This window comes from Otolemur garnettii, unplaced genomic scaffold, assembly GCF_000181295.1.
Source record: "Otolemur garnettii isolate 467f Iridium unplaced genomic scaffold, OtoGar3 scaffold00074, whole genome shotgun sequence".
In the NCBI taxonomy this organism is placed as follows: Eukaryota; Metazoa; Chordata; class Mammalia; order Primates; family Galagidae; genus Otolemur; species Otolemur garnettii.
Window position 1 is genome coordinate 6953685 of NW_003852469.1, and position 18944 is coordinate 6972628.

General features: G+C 55.4%; 2 protein-coding genes across 4 annotated transcripts in view; both read left to right on the top strand.

Annotated features, from left to right (window-relative positions):
- The window catches only part of HR (HR, lysine demethylase and nuclear receptor corepressor), a 17074-nt gene extending 5800 nt beyond the window's left edge, over positions 1 to 11274 (top strand). Inside the window, exons 4-19 of one of the 2 annotated variants that reach the window (XM_003793986.1) lie at positions 848 to 998; positions 1076 to 1269; positions 3432 to 3596; positions 4360 to 4449; positions 4633 to 4748; positions 5492 to 5573; positions 5959 to 6122; positions 6255 to 6491; positions 6645 to 6810; positions 6986 to 7055; positions 7225 to 7355; positions 7493 to 7612; positions 7714 to 7829; positions 9699 to 9863; positions 10264 to 10392; positions 10569 to 11274. In XM_003793986.1, the coding sequence (XP_003794034.1) occupies positions 848 to 998; positions 1076 to 1269; positions 3432 to 3596; positions 4360 to 4449; positions 4633 to 4748; positions 5492 to 5573; positions 5959 to 6122; positions 6255 to 6491; positions 6645 to 6810; positions 6986 to 7055; positions 7225 to 7355; positions 7493 to 7612; positions 7714 to 7829; positions 9699 to 9863; positions 10264 to 10392; positions 10569 to 10631 (2159 nt within the window). In that variant the 3' untranslated portion in view covers positions 10632 to 11274. The remainder of the gene's footprint in view (positions 1 to 847; positions 999 to 1075; positions 1270 to 3431; positions 3597 to 4359; positions 4450 to 4632; positions 4749 to 5491; positions 5574 to 5958; positions 6123 to 6254; positions 6492 to 6644; positions 6811 to 6985; positions 7056 to 7224; positions 7356 to 7492; positions 7613 to 7713; positions 7830 to 9698; positions 9864 to 10263; positions 10393 to 10568) is intronic. The other variant, XM_012807699.1, reaches the window with a different exon arrangement.
- Positions 11275 to 15947: 4673 nt separating this feature from the next.
- On the top strand, positions 15948 to 18821 carry NUDT18 (nudix hydrolase 18). Of its 2 annotated transcripts, XM_012807704.2 has the most exons (4): positions 15948 to 16211; positions 17008 to 17221; positions 17431 to 17928; positions 18445 to 18821. In XM_012807704.2, the coding sequence occupies exons 1-4, from the start codon at positions 16050 to 16052 to the stop codon at positions 18567 to 18569; spliced, it is 999 nt and encodes a 332-aa protein (XP_012663158.1). In that variant the 5' UTR covers positions 15948 to 16049; the 3' UTR covers positions 18570 to 18821. The 2 variants fall into 2 exon arrangements, with proteins under 2 accessions (XP_012663158.1, XP_003794082.2); XM_003794034.3 differs by lacking the exon at positions 18445 to 18821 and having other exon boundaries at positions 17431 to 18413.
- The last annotated feature ends 123 nt before the right edge of the window (positions 18822 to 18944 follow it).

Genomic DNA, 18944 nt, shown 5'->3' on the forward strand with positions numbered 1-18944 from the left:
CCAATGATTCACATCAAAGGCTCTGAAGAATTCCCGACACTTAGTAAACACTCAGTAAATGTTCACTGTTCTGATTATTTGTGCCGTAAATCGCTGTTGGGGGATTACCTCTCCTGAAGGACCCCTTGTTCTGCCTGAGGAATGACTGCTCTCTTGGCTGGATGGACTGTGGAACCTCATTTTGGACTTTGCCAGTATTAGGGCTGAGCACGTTCCTAGATCCCTCTGCCACACTGTGCCCTTCACGGAGGGTTCCAACACTACTGGCCCTGGCTCAGATCTTCAGGATCACTTGAGTTTCCTAGCCTCTTGGACTGCTGGGCCATGGCTTTGCCCAGCTCCCCCCTGCACCTGGCCTGGGTCTGTCTGCACCCTCCCAGGCCTCTGCCTGGGTTGGGAAGTGGTTGGCCCTTTTGCCTTCTTGGGTTACTGCACCTGTGGCCTGTGTCGAAACTCTTCAGCCTTCTCACCTTCCGGCGCCCTCCATCTACATTGGGATTGTCTCCTCACACTGTCACGCAGCCAGTAGTATCACTAAGCCCTCAGTAGAGCTATCCAAAGTCTACACTGGCTGGATACTGCACTTGTGTCAGTATGATCGCCCCAGCTGCATGAAGCTTTGGTTGCAGCACATCTCGGCTGTGGTCCATGTCAGGGCAGGCTCCCTGCTCAGCTTTGTCTGCAAGCTTTGTCATGGTGCCTGGTACACTCTCGATAGTTCTGCCATAGACCTGTAGCAAGCGGCTGGGCCTGCTCTGTGTGCAGACGGTGTGAGCACTAGGGAGGGTCTGGAGTTTGCAAAATCCCAGGAAACTCAGATCCCTGACCATCTTCATTGTCCCCTCAGGATGCCAAGAAGGCCCAGCCAGCCTCCAGGATCCAGGACTTCAGGACATACCCTGCTCTGCCTTTCTGGTGGGCCTCGCTCAATGCCAAAGCTGTGCCCAGGCAACTGGAGATAGGGGAGGGCTGGCCTGCCACTCCCAGCAAGTACAGAGGTGAGCCTGTTGCCTTGGCTGCCCCCAGCATCCTCCCCTGGGGGCTCTGTCCTCACCGTTCTTTGCCTTCTCTCTAGATTGCCTTTGGGAGGGGAGCAGCAGCAGAAGGAGGATGCGGCAGGCAGCACCAGCTCCGAGGAGGGTCAGGGGTCCGGCATGGAGGCCCCCCTTAGTACAGGCCTTGCCAAGCACCTGCTCAGTGGTTTGGGAGACCGACTGTGCCGCCTGCTGCGGAGGGAGCGGGAGGCCCTGGCCTGGGCACAGCGGGAAGGTGAGCTGGATCCCCTGGGCCCATGTGGGGTCTGCACCACATGGGACCCCCAGGTGTCCTGCCCCCACTCCCACCTACATTGCCAGTGCCTGTGGCTGCCGCAGCTTCAGAAGAGCTCCTGCCCTACTTTGCCCTTATTTCTGTCTTAGGCTCTTGGCCAATGTCAAAGTTTCTGGCCTGAGTGGGAGATGTTGGGAAGGTGTCATCAAACCTAGTCCAGCCCAGCCCAGTTCTCTGGGATTGGGGGGTTTGTTGGGCAAAGAAGACTGAGTGCCGAGAGTATTGGGAGGGAGGGGAAGGGGAGCTCTTAAGGGGTTCAGGGTCAGGGAAGCCCAGTGGGACCTGGGCTGATGGGAGAGAAGTGTGGCCACTGGGCTGCTTGGCTTGGCTCCAGGCTCCCCCTCCAGCTGCCCTTCCACACCACCCGTCACTCCCTGGGTGGAGCTCACTGGGGGCTCCCTCTTGCCCCAGAAGGGTTGGCCTCCTTGGCATTTGTCAGCCAACTTCCTGTCTGGGTTCCCGGCACACACCACCCGTCCTTCCCTTCCCGGCTCCCTTGAGCTCAGCCATCCCCTTGGGCCTTGGCACTGGCTTTCCCTGGGTCTGGAATACCGTGCTCCTCCCTCTCTACCTGGTGAATGAGCACTTACTCATCCTTTCGGGCTGGCTTGAGAAGCTCCCCCTCCTATCCTCATCCTTTTGTCCCATTTTTAGATTCTAGCACTTGCCCAAGGTCCCATAGTCACTGACGTGTTTATGAGTCTGTCTGCCCCCACTTAGAGTGTAAGGAGGCAAGGGCCAAGTCCTGACTGGCTGAGTCCCCCGCACCCAAAGCGGGACATGACGATGGCCTAGTCTGAAATTTTTCTCTGAAAATAACCACTCTTGGCCAGGTATGGTGCTCATGCCTGTAAGGCTCACGCTTGAGGCCAGGAGTTTAAGACCAGCATGGGCAATATAGCAAGACTCACATCTCTACTAAAAAGTAATTTTTAACTAGCTGGGTATGTATGGTGGTGAACACCTGTGGCCCTAGCTACTCAGGAGGCTGAGGCAGAAGGATCTCTTGAGCTTGGGAGCTTGAGGTTATAGTGAGCTATGATCACGCCACTAAACTCCAGCCTGCGTAACAGAGAGAGACTTCCTCTCTTAAAAAAAAAATCCCAGCTCTGCACCTGTAGCTCATTGAGTAGGACGCTGGCCATGTTTACCTAGGCAGGCAGGTTTGAACCCGGCCTGGAGCCTGCTAAACAACAATGACAACTGTAACAACAACAACAAATAGCTGGGCATTGTAGTCCCAGCTACTTGGGAGGCTGAGGCAGGAGAATCACTTGGGTCCAAGAATTTGAGGTTGCTGTGAGCCGTGACGCCACATAGTGAGACTCTGTCTCAAAAAACAAAAAACAAAAAACAAATAAAAACCCATTCCTTGGGTGGCACCTGTGGCTCAGTGAGTAGGGTGCCGGCCCCATGTACTGAAGGTGGCGGGTTTGAACCTGACCCTGGCCAAACTGCAACAATAAAATAGCTGAGTGTTGTGGTGGGTGCCTGTAGTCCCAGCTACTCTGGAGGCTGAGGCAAGAAAATTGCCTGAGCCCAAGAGCTGGAGGTTGCAGTGAGCTGTGACGCCATAGCACTCTATTGAGGGCGACAAGTGAGACTGTCTCAAAAAACAAACAAACAAAAAAACATTCCTTTGAGTAAGGGCAGGAGCATCTCCTTAAGGTTTCTAATATACAAAATCCCCTGGAGGGAGATAGTCCCACCTGAGTGTGATCACCATTTGATGGTGTTTCTAGTAGTATGTAGTATTGGGAGGGAAGGACAGAATGTGCTGGAAATAGTGTGGGTTAGTGATTCAGGGCCAGTGGGGAAGTCCCTGGGGGCAGGGCTAGGCATGATGTAGGAACCAGGGGAGGAGAGGCCTCCACTATCCCTGGGAAGGATTTGCTGGAGAGGACAGTTTCTGCAGGGTTTTGACAGGCCTGCAGAGAAAGTAAGGTAACCGTAAAGGGGCCTGTCTCCCTTCCCTGGGAGCCCCTGCACAGAAACTGCTCCCTGCTTCTCGCCACCCCTGCATGGAGACTTACCACATAAGGTCCTCCAGAGGGGCCTGTCGCCTTCAGCCCTATGACCTTGTTCTCTCCTGTGGTCAACAGGCCAGGGGCCAGCCGTGACAGAGGACACCCCAGGCATTCCACGCTGCTGTAGCCGTTGCCATCATGGACTTTTCAACACCCACTGGCAATGCCCCCGGTGCAGCCATCGGCTCTGTGTGGCCTGTGGCCGCATGGCAGGTGCTGGAAGGGCCAGGGAGAAAGCAGGTAGGAGAAGACCAGGGGTGGAGGTGGGAGGGTAGGGTCTCAGTAGGACTTCTCTGAGGCTCTGGAAATTTCTTGACTGTCTCTCTCCAAAGAGTCCCTGCCATCTGCTGCCTAACCCTAGCCTCAGCCACCGTTGCCCAAAGCCAATCAGAACAGGCTTCCCCTCTTCCCAGATCAGAGGGGCACCCTGCCTCCTTGCCCACCCTTGAACAAAGTCAGGTGCCCACTCTATGATGCCCACTTTGCTCAGATCGCACCTTCTTAAACCTATTATAACACTGTGAAGTGGGTATATTGCCTCCATTTTCCAGATAACAACTTCTCAGAGAGGTTGAGCGACTTATCCAAGATCACACAGCTCCTAAGTGTTGCAATCAGGATTTAGATTCAGGTCTTCTGAGTCTGTCCTGTTCTTTTCATCTTGCTCACCTTTCTTTCCCTTGGCTTAACTTGGCTACCTGAGGGCTTGGAATTTCCTGGTGTTCCAAAGGACATGGCCAAAAAGGGTTGCAGGGTCAGATGCACTTTGGAAAATTCTCTTTTATATATTTACCTGGAGTCTTGCAAAACATTTCAGTGTATTAAGGTCTTTGTGTTCTGTAAGCAAAGACTCCTGTGTCACTGTGTAACCCAAGTTTCCCAGAAAACACATGTTTTATGGGTTACTGGGGCCCCTGCTTTAGATCTCCTTGCCCTTCTTCCCTGACCTTGACTATAGTTACCTTGATGTCTGGCTCTGCAGCTTCTCCCTTCCTATCCACAGGCTCACAGGAGCAGTCTACAGAGGAGTGTGCCCAGGAGGCTGGGCACCCTGCCTGTTCCCTGATGCTGACCCAGTTTGTCTCCAGCCAGGGTGAGGCATCTTGGAGGGGTGGGGTGTGCAGAGGGTGGGTCCTGAGGGAGACCAGCTTTCTGTCTGGCCTTCCCTCCCCCTGATGCTATGCCCTTCTGCTTTGTGGGGTCACATTGCCCAGGGGCTGCCTGCTGATCTACGCTTACCACCAAATTCCATCTCTTCTCTCCACCCCCTGCCCAGCTTTGGCGGAACTGAGCGCTGCAATGCACCAGGTCTGGGTCAAGTTTGACATCCGAGGGCATTGTCCATGCCAAGCTGATGCCCGGGTGTGGGCCCCTGGGGATGGGGGCCAGCAGGTAAGAACCTGGCCCTGGCATAGGTGACAGAGGGTTACTGGTAGGCCCTAGGATAAGACAATGTGCCTGTAAATGACTGACCTTTGTCAGGGTTTGGCCCTTTCTTTTGATGGGGTGAAGCGGGAGATGGAAGCTGCTGGAATCAGACCACTTACCACCTTCCCCTGGGAATTAGGAGCCGCATAGCCAGCTCAAGCATCTAGCCCACCTTGCTCCACCTACCAGAAGTCCTCACTCCCTGCCACAACGTGCAAGCCATGCTTGTTGGTATGGCTGTGTCCCCAGGCCATGGGCTCCTTCAGGAGAAGCACTGAACCACCTTCTCAGTGTTTCTGGCTCCTGAGACATAGTAGGCACTCAATAAGCATTTTGCAAAGCTTTTATGAGTTCATCTTTTCATTATAAAAAATCATCTATGTGCCAGACACTGTGCTACATATCCCTTGTGGAAAATTTGGACAATATAGATGAGTATAATGAAGATGATGACAGTGGCCTCTAACGCTAGCAATTAGCATTTTGACATATTTCTGTCCAGTCATTTGTATTCATGTCTATTTTGGCACACTGTATGTAGAAGTTCATGAGCAACTTATCCCACCTAAATCTATAGCCTATAACATTTTGCTCTTGGAAATAGAATTTTAGTACTTGCAAGAGTCCATTATTAGTTATAGTGGGTTGGGTTGTGTCTGCCAGTTTTTAAATCTCTGGTTGAATTGGGGGGGGGTTGCATTTAACAGAAGGAGCCCTCAGAGAAAACACCCCCAACTCCACAACCTTCCTGTAATGGGGACACCAACAGGACAAAGGACATCAAAGAGGGTGAGCTGGTCCTCCTGCCCCTGGGACTGTGTAAGAGGGATGCCGGGCCAGAGTTTAAGGCTGGAGGGGAACGGGCAGTGGAAGGGTCCAGGGATGATTTGGAGTTACTTTAGCAAACCCTGCACCCTCCCAACAGTAATTTCCATCCCTTGAGATAAGCTCCCAACCCCTCTCTGGCCAAGCACCCCTTCTGAGCCCCCTCTTTTTAGAGGCTCTGGAGCTTCCTTCAGAAGAGGTAGGGGGTGGGAGATACAGGTGGAGTCAAGGTGGGGGTGCTGGTAGAAAGATAGACAGCCTGGCCAGGACTTGAGGGAAGCATGTCATGGGCAATGAGAGAAGGGGGAGGGCTAAATGTGAAGCCCCGCACCATTTCCCTCCCCAACAGAGACCCCAGACTCCACGGAGACCCCAGCAGAGGACCGTGCTGGCCGAAGGTCCCTGCCTTGTCCCTCTCTCTGTGAACTGCTGGCCTCTACTGCAGTCAAACTATGCCTGGGCCATGAGCGGATACACATGGCCTTTGCCCCTGTCACCCCAGCCCTGCCTAGTGTGAGAAAGGGCATGGAGGGAGGGCTGGGAGCCCCGGGTCCTGGGGACCCACAGGCCAGAGATTGGGGCTGGCCTTCCCCATGGGGCCAGATGGGTCCTGAGCCCTCCTGCCCCTCTGGGATCCTCCCACAGGACGACCGCATCACCAACATCTTGGACAGCATCATCGCACAGGTGGTAGAGCGGAAGATCCAGGAGAAAGCCCTGGGGCCGGGACTGCGGGCTGGCCCAGGCCTGCGCAGGGGCTTAGGCCTGCCCCTCCCCCCTGTGCGGCCCCGGCTGCCATCCCCGGGGGCTCTGCTGTGGCTGCAGGAGCCCAGGCCTCGGCAAGGCTTCTACCTCTTCCAGGAACACTGGAGACAGGGCCAGGTGAGGCTTCCTGCCCCCCTACCCTGACCTAGGGCCTTACCTATCTTCAGGACCAGGTCCCCATGGTGACCTGGTGCCCTCGATATATGCCCATCCTGCCCACGCTGGTACCCCATTCATTCTCCTCGTGTCCTCCTTCCTCTCCCACTACAGCCCGTGTTGGTGTCAGGGATCCAGAGGGCATTGAGAGGCAGCCTATGGGGGGCGGAAGCTCTTGGCGCGCTTGGAGGCCAGGTGCAGGCGCTCACACCCCTGGGGCCTCCCAAGCCCACAAGCCTGGGCAGCAAGACATTCTGGGAGGGCTTCTCCCAGCCTGAGAGTAAGTATCCCTGCCTGATGGAGGGAGCTGGGAGCCTGAGCCCCAGGGTCTAGGTGGCACAGGAGTCCCAGAGTGAGCTGGGTGTGGGAGCAGACCCAGGGTGAACACTGGACTTATGTACCGCTACCACTGGGGCAGGGGCCTCTGGCCAAGGACCATTCTGTGTCTCCCCCAGTTCGCCCAAAGTCAGACGAGGGTTCTGTCCTCCTGCTGCACCGAGCTCTGGGGGACAAGGACACCAGCAGGTGTGTGTGATACCAAGGGCCAGCCCTCCCATCCTCTTTTTCCCTACACCCACCCTCTGACCCTCAGAGAGCCCAGCTTGCCTTCTGGGAGTTACCTTAGCATTGGGGGCTGTGATGGGATCTCTGTGTCTGGCTTGGGCCTGCTGGGCATGACCCTGTCCCCCCACAGGGTGGAGAATCTGGCGGCCAGCCTGCCACTCCCAGAGTACTGTGCCCAACATGGGAAACTCAACCTGGCTTCCTACCTCCCACCGGGCCCTGCCCTGCATCCACTGGGGCCCCAACTCTGGGCAGCCTATGGTGAGTGTCCCCTCCCTGTCTGCCCGCTCCTCGTTCCCGTGTCTGTCGTCAAGGGCACACATGTCTGTGCCAAGGCCATGGAGCAGAAGCATTTCTCTGACTCTGTTCCCAAAGGTCCTTTCTCTACCTCCACACAGGTGTGAGCCCACACCGTGGACACCTGGGGACCAAGAACCTCTGTGTGGAGGTGACTGACCTGGTCAGCATCCTGGTGCATGCCGAGGCACCACAACCTGCCTGGCACCGGGCACAGAAAGGTGAGTCTTCTGCTGGAGACAGGCCCCAGGGAGTGGGCAGGCTGCAGGGGCGCGGTCTGCTTCGCAGCCCTGGGCCCGCCTGAGCACTTGGTCTCCCTCAGACTTCCTTTCAGGCCTGGACGGGGAGGGGCTCTGCTCTCCAGGCAGTCAGGTCAGCACCGTGTGGCACGTGTTCCGGGCACAGGACGCCCAGCGAATCCGCCGCTTTCTCCAGATGGTGAGGAAGGAGCCGGGGGCCCTCCCCTTGCCCCTACCCAACCCCAGGAGCTCATCCCGTCTGCCCACCTGAATGTGTGCTCCCTGAGTGCCCGCTCCCCGCCCCACTCCCTCAGGTGAGCTGGATGGTCCTGACTCTCACAGACGGGTCAGAGGAAGCAGGTGGGGCCCAGAGAAAGCACAGGAGCCTGAGGCAGGAGGTCTGGACCTCAGGCTAAAGTGGGAGAAGCGGCAGCTGTGGGCTGGGCACAGGGCCTTGGGCCTTGGGCGAATTAGCCTAGTTAACTGTCCCCACCGAGGCAGCTACTGCCACTGTTCCAATTTGCTGGTGGGAAAACCATGACTCAGTGGTACCTTTGGGATGGGCGCTTATGTCTATCACAGCCCCAACTCAATACACTGTGCTCCCCATAGGGGGGAGGTGGCCTCCTCTCCCTGAGCTCTGGATGGGGGCTGGGCGGAGGCAAGGGGTGCCTTTCTGAGACACCGTCCTGTTGCTCTCCTTTTGGTATCTGTGCCTCCTCAGGGGAGGCTTCCCAAAGGAGGTGCTGCTGGATGTGCAGACAAGTGAGAAGGCTAAGGGCAGTGGCATGGTAGGAGGAAGAGGAGCTGGGCCGTGAGAGGGACTGGGGCTGGGTGGGGGGCAGGAGGCTCCTGAGGGGCAGGGCAGTGGGAGGCCAGGTGTGAGGTTAGGGCCTGGTGGTTCTTAAGTCAAACTGAGCACTGACTGTCCTGGGAAAAAGATACCCACCAAGTGTCGCCCCTTGCTAAGGCACAGACGCAGACATGCAGAGGGCAATGTGCATCTACCACCCTCCTGCCCACAGACACACACATGTATAGATGTGCACACAGACGCAAGGACATGCAGACAGCAACACACCTTCATACTCAGATGGCCCGGTCTCGGCTGGGTGTGGCTAGCTATGGGCAGTTCCAACCCGATGATTCATGGGGAGGGGCTGAAGGGGACAGTCTCACTGGGTGGCCTGGGAAAAGCTGCTGAGCTCCAGGATGGACCTCAGACACCAGGGGCAAAGAAGTCTTGGCATACGCCTGGGACTCCCCTAGGGTCTAGTCTGCTTCCTGGCCTTCCCCTCCCCTCATAGCCCAGGGACAATGGCTAAGGTTCTCCCTGAAGTGGGGTGGATGGAGCTGGCAGCCCGTTTGAGATGCTGGCGCTCAGCTCTGCAGATGCTTCAAGCACCTCTCCTCTGGCCTCCATGAGCCCCTGCCTGCCCGATGGGCTCCCTCCCCTGGCTGGGCTAGTAGAGGCCCTCATGGCTGTGTCAGATGCAGAGGCCTTGGCCTGGACAGGCTGCCTCTCCAGCCCCTAGGAGGCAGAACTTCTGTGTGGCCTTGACTTTCTGGATCCGGGATCTTATAGGAATCTGCTGAATGCTTTGGGTTCAGCAGCTTTGTGTCCCCAGGGCCATCTAGCTACCTACTCACCCACAACTTAGCACACAATTCAGGCAATTCATAAGACTCCAGGTTAAGAGCTCCTGGTGTAGATAGTTCATGTATTGGGATTATGAAGGTCATCTCCTTGGATTTTGCAGAATGGGGTACCAGTGAGGGGGAGCAGAGGGCAGCCAGGGCCATGACCATGGAGGCTACTAAAGGCATCCAGCCCTGGGAAAAGCAGAGACTTTGGCCCTCAGCTTTAGAGCTCTTAATCCTGTCCTCTAAGCTGCTTCCAGCCCAGGGATTGTTCTGCGAACCTGAGCTGCCCTAGCCCTACACCACCCAGCCCATGTCCTCCCCACATGCCCCTCACTTGGCCATTGAGCTCTTTTCTAAGCTGGAAGCCTCCTACAGCCATGCCCTTCCCTTCTTGCCTCACTCATTCCCTCTTCTCTTCTTTGAGGTGTGCCCATCTGGGGCGGGCACTCTGGAGCCCGGGGCCCCAGGCAGCTGCTACCTGGATGCAGGGCTGCGGCGGCGCCTGCGTGAGGAGTGGGGCGTGAGCTGCTGGACACTGCTGCAGGGACCCGGGGAGGCCGTGCTAGTGCCCGCGGGGGCTCCACACCAGGTGCTTCCTGGTGGGTGGGGGCTGTGCGGAGATAAGGGGGTGAGAGAGGAACAGTGCGATACCACCTGTGTACAATATCTTCTCGATGCCTGAGGGCTAGGCAGGGCAGGAAATGGGGAGGCTGAGTGGTCTTGAAGTCATCAAAACTGCCTGACTGGGACTCATTCCAGAGGCTGGTCCTGGCCTTCTCAGCACACTAACATGGAGAGGCTTTGTGTCTCTGGAAGCCCTCTGGCCTGGTTAAGGCAGGGGCCTTTGGAGTGTCTGCTGGCTTCTGCTCTCTGAGAGCTAGGTGGAGTCATTAGCGGAGCTAGGCCTTGGGGACCAGTCAGTGGCACAGGAAAGAATGCACCATCTTGGGCCTCCACTGATCTTCCTGCCTGTGTCCTCCCTGACTCAGGTACAGGGCCTGGTAAGCACAGTCAACGTCACTCAGCACTTCCTATCCCCTGAGACTTCTGCCCTCTCTGCTCAGCTCTGCCACCAGGGACCCAGCCTGACCCCTGACTGCCACCTACTTTATGCCCAGGTGAGTGTGATGCTGGCTAGTGGGTTGGGTGTGCTGCCCAATCCCTCTGTGGCCCAGCTGCAGTGGACATGTCAGATCCAGCTCTGCTCAGGGGAAGGGTGTTCTTGAGCAGGGTGCAGAGCCTGGGGGGCCTGGGAATGTGATTGACAATTCTTTGTCTTCTCTCTTTTTCCTAGATGGACTGGGCTGTGTTCCAAGCAGTGAAGGTGGCTGTGGGGACATTACAGGAGGCCAAATAGGGGAGTTCCTATTGTCTGGGGTAGGGGGTCAGGGCAGGTAGACCAGGTGCATAATGAGGTGCAGATGCAGTGGCAACAGGGAAGGATGTGGGGGACTTGGGGGCTTTTGGTCAATCCCATAATTACCACTCTGGGCACAAGTGGAGTGCTCCATTCCCCACCCCTGCCCCTGGACCCTAAAACCAATAACCACAGTGCCACAGAAGCTCACACCTGCCCTTCACAGGCTGGCTCCTGCCCCACCCCTGTGTCCCTTTTCATGGTACCAAGCCCACATTGGGGGTGATTGACTACTTCCAACCCTGCACCCTGCCCAGGAGACAAGCAGCCCTTCCTTGGGGGACCTCGGGAATCATTCTGGCTTAAGCAGCACCTCCTCATGCCACCTTACCTCTGCCATCCACCCATGTCCTGGCTCTGCTTATGCTACTGCATCATCATTGGGCTCACTGTAGACATGCTGGACAAGGGGCCGCTGAAATTCTGTCCTCCTGCCAGAAGAGCTGGGAAGTGTGGAGAGGGGACAGCATCAGGGACTGCCCAGGCTTGGTAGCAGGGAAAGGCGTGGGTGATGCCACCCTGCCCTGCTCCCTTTGCCCGCCCCACTCCTTCATGATTTCCATTAAAGTCTGTTGTTTTGTGATGGCTGCCAGTGTGGTTGGCCCTGCTCCTGCAGGCCACATGGTCCAGGGAGGGAGGGGAGACACAGAAATCTGCTCTGGAGCAGAGGCAAATAGAGTGGGGTGGGCTGGGGCCAGGATGGCAGGGACCTCAGACACCACTGCCTTCTCTTCTCCTGGCACCTGGGGCTCTGCCTCCCACTGAGGAACAGATGCTGCTGACTGCGACAGCAGGTGGGCACTGCAGAGTCCTGGGGCACAATGGTGAAGTGGCCTGCAGAGATTCCTGAGCCCACCCTTACCAAAAACGCCAGATTACCCTAGTTCTCTGTCTGCCTCGACCACCTGGACATCCAGGAATACACAGCCTGGCTGCCCCAGGATGAGCCTCAGTGCCCCGGACAGCCCATCTGTCCTGTCCGTGCAACGCCCCCAGCCCTCAGGTGGGGGTCTGCCCTCTACCCTTCCCTTGTGTATCCCAGGCGCACACCAAAAATGCTCCAACTCTTGTCATTCCTGTTTCTGCTGCGGTTTGGGGAATTTTTTTTATAAAATAAACATTTTTATTATAAATATAAAATACTTTCAGAACATTTAGAAAATTAGAAAGTCACCTACAAGCCTCCCTCTACTCACCCCTACACTATGAGTATCTTAGTCTATTTCCTTCTAGTACCTTCTAGGATCTGTGGTGCTCTGATATGCTTTGGCTTTGGTTTCTTATGACACTGTGCTGCCACCTCACCCTCATTCTACATGGCTGCCTGTAACCCATGATTTACATAACCACCTCTTGTTGAAAAAAAAATTTAGAATTTCTTCACTGCTTGGACAGCTCAGTTATTTGACTTTTTTACAGGCTTACAAAAGAAAAAAAATAATTTAGAGAACTCGTGTGTTTTACTCTGCTACTGTTTTCATGTAACATATCTCATTTAATCCCCTTCATGTAAATTATCGCATTTAATTCCTTACCACTATTTTGAGGTAGACATAATTTATTTCCATTTTACAGAAGAAGAAACAGGAAGATGGGTTAAGGAAGTTACCCAAGGTCTCACAGTGATTTTAGTGGCAGAACTGGGATTTGAACCAAGTTTTCTGACTCAAGCCACCTCATTTACATCATCGTCTTAGTTCTTAATGGAGTTTAAAGATAGCTTGCCCTCTGCTCTGTCCTCTTCCTTGCAAAGTATGCACTTTATAGCTGATCATGTTCCAAGGGGCACTGAGTGACCCATTTTTACCTATATTTCACCTTCTATAGCTGTGTCTCCTTGTCACCCCTGTACCCAAAATACGGAGTCCTTCAGGTGGGAAAATGGTGTTCTGGGATGGTCCAGTCACTGGGTCTCCTCTTCCCTCGCCCCCCCTTCCAGGTGGGTCAGAGAACCCTTGAGGGGATGTCGGGTCTGACTATAAATAGCAAGTGGACCAATGTTCAAGTGTTCCAGGACTGGGCCTGGGAATGCAGCCTGGCCAGGTGGAGGAATGCAGCCAAGCCTGAGATTCAGCTTGGGGCATGTGGTGGCACTGTTCTCCTGAAGGCCCTTGGGCCCAGCTTCTCCCAGGGTCACCAGCTTATTAGCCACCTTCGGCCTCCAGTGCCTCCAGTCCCTCCATCTGGCCTGAATATCCCAGACACACAACTCCCAGAGGTAGAAATGAGCATGGGGTGTGCATATTCAATGGTTTCCTTTTTTCTATGAAAATGCTCAGACATTTAAATTTTGAAATAATTTTAGATCTATAGCCAAGTCCCAAAGATAGCACAGAGAGTTCCCAATTATCTCTCACCCAGCTTCCCCTAATGTGAACACCTTAGTAACCATGTTGTCTTTATCAAAACCACAAAATCAACATAGATATAACAGTATTACCAAAGTAATAGGCTTCTCTGGGATTTCATCAGCTCTATTAACGTCCTTTTCTGTTCCAGAATCCAACAATGCCTATGTTGGATACCTGGCCTAGAGGGTACATATGGCTGCCCCAGGGTCAGTGAGAGTGAGTGGCACAGGCCAGCCTAAAGCTAGCCCTACCTCTTCTCACCTTTCCTGCTTTGTCCAGAGACTGGCCTTGCTGCTCCTTAAACAACTCTAGTACCACAGACACCCTGCCTGCCCATCCTGTCCTATCCTAATCTGGGTCCCTAAGGCTGCCTAGCCTAGGCCTTCCTGCTCACATGCTCACACGCACATGTGCTCACACATGCCCCGAAATGTTTGGCTCAGGCTCCACTCCCATGGGTGCTGGGAGCAGTCAGTTCACTCCCATCATCCACTGCGCTGTGCGGCCAGGCACTCTGGCTGTGTTCTTTCCTCTCTGGGAATGGAGGGCACACAGCAGATGTGATGGAGACCTTGGTGGTTCCTATCCTGCCAGTCTCCCTCCCATGGCTTCTCTCCCTCTGTCTCAGGGCCTCTCCTGCCCCAGTCTGACTACTGTTCTCTTTTTCCTGAGACTTTGAGAGAGTTTGCTTCTTTGCTGTCTCCTCTGCACCCCAGGAAAGTTTAGGCACACCCCTTCACAGTTTACAAGGGGCTTTTGGCATGTTCTGTCACCTCATGCACTGCTCACCACAGGGTAATTGGCTCACTTGATAGGAAAGGAGAGCTTTCCCTCAGGGAGGATGGGGTGTGGAGTGGTGGTTTGCTGAAGTCTTAGCTCTTCCAGGCAATTCAGTCTCTGGTGTTTACGTTAGGCACCTCTGAAGCTGTCAGAACTCTGCCCAGACATGACCTCATTCTCTCTCAAATCATCCCCAGGAGGCAGAAAGGAGTCTGCCCCCACTTCACAGATGGGAAAACTGAGGGATAAACATGCACAGCAAATAGGTTGACAGGCTGCTCTGTAGCTCAGAGTCCTGACTCTCAGCCCTGTGAATGCAGGGGTCTGGGAGGCTAGCAGTCCAGGACAGAGCTTGGCCTAGTGTGCCTCAAAACCTATAGGCCTTCCAGGGGTTCCCCTCAGATTAACACAGGGTCTTGCCTCCAGGGAACTTAAAGTCAGAATTCTAATGTGAGAAGGACTTAGAGAGGCTGATCTGGTGTCACTGGAATTCCTGAGAGTAAAGTCTAGTTCTTGGGCAGCTCTGTGGGCACATTTCATGAGAATCGGCCTTTCTGTTGTAGCAACAAGTGTTGTGACCAAGTGGGCCCAGTCTGGGGGAGTGGAGGACTGCCTGGTGGTGGTGTCCAATGAGGGCCAGTCCATGCAGCTCCTTCCTGAATGTCTTAATGTCTTGTATTTTCGACGGCCCTGTAAAAGTTTTATCGCCCCACTCTACAGATGAGAAGACTGAGGCCCACAACTTACCCAAAAGTACAGAGCAAGCTGGCCAGCAGTTGCCTAATGTCTGGCTGCAAGTCTTTGTTCTCTGTCCACATCACTATGCCACTGTCCCCTCCAAAAGGGAGGTGTCCAAGAGTAACAGAGGGGAAGAGGGAACCAGACTCAGCTTGCTTGGCAGATTCCTTTCAGCTGGCTCTGTTTCCTGTCCTGAGAGGAGGTTAAGGGAGGCTCTGAAAAGGAAAGGTCAGGCTGGGAGAGAAGCAGGAGCTTGACGAAACAACCCACACCGTGCTGTTCACTGCTAGGCACTGTACCCTGGGACTGAGGGTGACGACGAAGGAACTAGGAACCACTGACTGCCATTCCAAGGGCTCCCGCTGTAGCAGAGAAGGCCTAGAAACTGCGGTCAGGGGGACAGCAACAAGGGTGGCCTGGCTGATTCTAGCCCTGGTGATACATCCTCCCTCCCTCCTCAAACCTGCTGCTTCCCTCCTCTGAGCACCTGTCACTCTTCCTGCCCAAATCAATCATTTAGCACTTAGCCAACAACGCTCAGCTGCCTTTATTACACGTCGGTGTTCCTCTCTCTGACTGAAGCAGCATCTTTTTCAAGGCAGGAGTTTCTGTCTCTCCAGCCACGTGACATTTAGTGCATTTTCGTGAAGTAAGAAGAAAGTTATTTGGGTAGTGATCAGATCATCTCTGTTAATAAAGTAGAATGTTTATGACAGGCTCGGCGCCTGTGGCGCGAAGGGTTAAGGCGCCAGCCACATACACCTGAGCTGGCGGGTTTGAATCCAGTCCGGGGCCGCCAAACAACAATGACGGCTGCAACCAAAAAATAGCTGGGCATTGTGGAAGGCGCCTGTAATCCCAGCTACTTGGGAGGTGGAGGTAGGAGACTCGCTTGAGCCCAGGAGTTGGAGGTTGCTGTGAGCTATGATGCTACGGCACGCTACCCAGGGTGAGAGCCTGAGGCTCTGTTTCAAAAAAAAAAAAAAAAAGAATGTTTATGACAAAGGTTTATGACAAAGGCGGGACAGTGGGTCCAAGCCACGGTGTCCGGGGACCCATAACGCTATCAGGCTCGTGACGTCACCGCCGCTGCCACCACGGCGCAACGCATCCTTCAGGCAGAATGACGTCACCTCGGAACTGGAGCTGACAAGTGCGCACTGGGGGCCAGAGCGAGGCCGGCAGCCGGGAGGCGCCCGGAGAGCGAAAAAGAGAGCGGACAGACTCAGGGGCGCAAGCGGCGCGGGCGCCCAGCCTTCGGCCGTATGGCCACGCCCCCTCGGCGGCGATGCGGTCCAATCAGAGCGGGCCGCGGTGAAGCACAGCCTATCAGCGTCTGGGGCTCTCCAGGCGCTTCCGCGTTGGCGAGGGCGCTGGTCCGCAGCCGCAGGGTGTGGGCTAGGGCGCCGGACCCCACGCTCGCGGGTGGCCCGCCCCGCCCGGCTCTGCCGGTCTGTGAGGGCCTTGCCGCCGCCTCTCAGGCGACCCGATGACCTCGGAGGGCCTGGCGGGGGCGCTGGCGGCAGTGCTGGGGGGCCAGGGGCTGATCGTGCAGGGCTATGACTCGGAACCGGCCGGGAAGCCTCCGGCGCCGGTGCGGCTGCGGAAGAACGTCAGCTACGTGGTGCTGGCCGTGTTCCTCAACGAGCAGGTGAGCGTCCGCCCGCCAGGCCCGCCTGGGGCTCGGGAGCGCGCAGCCAGCCCAGGAGGGGACAGAAGACCTAAAGACCACAGCCACTCAGTTTTGCAAAGCACTCTCGCTTACACTTGCATCTGTGCCTTGCGAGTGTTCCCATGCACAGAAGAGGATACTGAAGCCCTCATTCCTTGAGAAGACGGCTGTCGTATTCCTCTTCCTTTCCCAGAATGTAGGAGAGGGCCTAATGCGGAGTGGGCGCTCATGAATTTCCGTGCAAAGCCCTATGGGTGCCAATGGCACAACCCGGGCTTACACTCAGGCCTTTGATGTCTATCCCTGTACAGTCGATATAGTAACAGCTACAAAGGGCCAGGGCGCTAGGGCTGGGTTGTATAGAGTGCGGACAGGTTTCAAAGCCCAAACTTCCGTGTGAGGACCCGCTGCAAACGTTATATGAACCATTTGGGTGGTGAGAGATACACAGTGACACATGCAAACACAACTGTGCAGGACACATGGTGACCCTCACTGTGGTGCCTAATCTCCAGCCGATGAAGCAGCTTCCAGGACTCTCAGCTCCTTTCTGAAGTGAAAGTCCTGAATCCGGAGAGGGATGAATTGCAGACCTAGAACATGACTGCAGCCCCCAGCCACAGTGGCAGGGGCAGGTCTCCTGGGTAGCCATTGAGAGGGTGTCCACCAGGAAGGAAGTCTTGGACAACCAGGCCCCAGGGCAAGGGAAAGAAGTTTGCTAGTTGAGCTCCCAGACTGCTAAGGTAGAGGGTGAAGATCCTCTCTGTCCCCTCAGGATGAGGTGCTACTGATCCAGGAGGCCAAGAGAGAGTGCCGGGGATCATGGTACCTGCCAGCGGGGAGAATGGAGCCTGGGGAGACCATTGTGGAGGCGCTGCAGCGGGAGGTGAAGGAGGAGGCTGGGCTGCACTGTGAGCCTGTGACACTGCTGTCTGTGGAAGAGCGGGGCCTCTCCTGGATCCGCTTCGTGTTCCTCGCTCACCACACAGGTACAGCCCACCTGGTGGCAGTGTGAGCACAGGCCAGTTGACACCTTCCCCCCCACCAGCTCATCCTCCAGTAAGACAACTCCTCCGAATCCAGTCTGGCATCAGCTGGGGTCCTGGGGCCTCCTGCTGGGTCAGGGGTATCTGTTTACTCTGCCAGACCCCCTTTCAACCAGACCCTTCCTCTACCCTGTCCCCTAAATCTCCCCTAGGTGGAATTCTCAAGACTTCCAGCGAGGCAGATGAGGAGTCCCTGCAGGCTGCCTGGTACCCTCGGACTTCCCTGCCCACTCCACTGCGGGCACATGATATCCTTCACCTGATTGAGCTAGCTGTGCAGTACCGCCAGCAAGCCAGTCACCCTCTCATTCTGCCCCGAGAGCTTTCGTGCAATGTGGTCTGCCAGCGGCTTGTGGCCACCTTTATTAGCATCCAGACAGTGTGGGTGTTAGTGAGCACAGTGGGCGTGCCTCACTTGCCTGTCACTGTCTCTGGCCTCACCCCCATGGAGCAGAGGGGTGGCATCAAGATGGCTGTCCTGAGGCTGCTGCAGGAGTGTCTGACCCTGCACAATTTGGTGGTGGAGACCAAGGGGTTACTTGGACTGCAGCACCTGGGCAGAGACCATACAGATGGTATTTGTCTGAATATGCTGGTGACTGTGGCTTTTCGGAATCCAGGTGTCCAGGATGAGCCTCCAAAGATTCAGGGTGAGAACTACTCTTGGTGGAAGGTGATGGAGGAAGACCTACAAAGCCAGCTCCTACAGCGGATTCAGGAATCCTCTGTTGTCCCACTGAACAGATAGGAAGGGGGCAGCAGGGGCTGGGAGCTGGGTAGCTGTGCTCCCTTCAGTGTGGCTTTGCCTCCCTCTGACAGAGGCAGGAGGCTGTCGATCAGGGATCTCGTTGCCTTGGGCATGGGGCATTTCTTGGGCTTTCAGGAGCAGGCCCCTACATTGTACCACAAGGGACTGTGCCTTTAACTGAGCAAGGAGTCTAAAGTACAGAACCTGATTGCCCTGAGGGCACACTGAGGCTTCTCCCTAGGGGGTGTGGGGATGGGGAGTTCTCTAAACCCCAGATGGCATTTGCTCATCACTTTCTGTGTCCACCTTGGCAAAGGCCTGGGTCTTGATCTCACCAGGCCCTTAGAACCTAGAGGGGCACCTTGCTGAGTAAACAGGTGTTGCTTACCTTGTCTTTCCTGCCTGAATGTTTCTGTAGGAAGGAAGCAAGGAGGAACTGCTGTCCCAGAGAGCTGCTGCTCCTTTATGGCCACCAATAGCCACCCAGGCCTTTCCCAGACACTGCTGGGGCTGTCTCCATCTTGCCTGTGGGGCAGGATGTGACTGTCCCTAAGGAAACACAGTTCTGAGCACTGCAAGGCTGGAGCAGTGGGGACCTTAGGGGAGCTCCAGGTGGGATGGGAGGTGGGAATGCTGGCCTGATTCCTGTCTCCCTGGGCCTCCCTGGCTCGGAACCCCCTTCTCCTCCACCTTTTTCCAGCCTCAACCCAAGCTTGACCAAATCTTCTTTTCATTTCCCCTTAGCTCAGCTGAATCGTTGCAGAACTTTTTTTTTTTTTTAATAAAATAACACCACTAAAGCTTAAGGGAAAACCAAAATAAATGAATGAAGAAAATATAAGACTATGCATCACCACACATACGGTACAGATTTCTGATTCTGAGCAGGGAAAGGCTTGTGTGGGCTTCCCTTCTCTG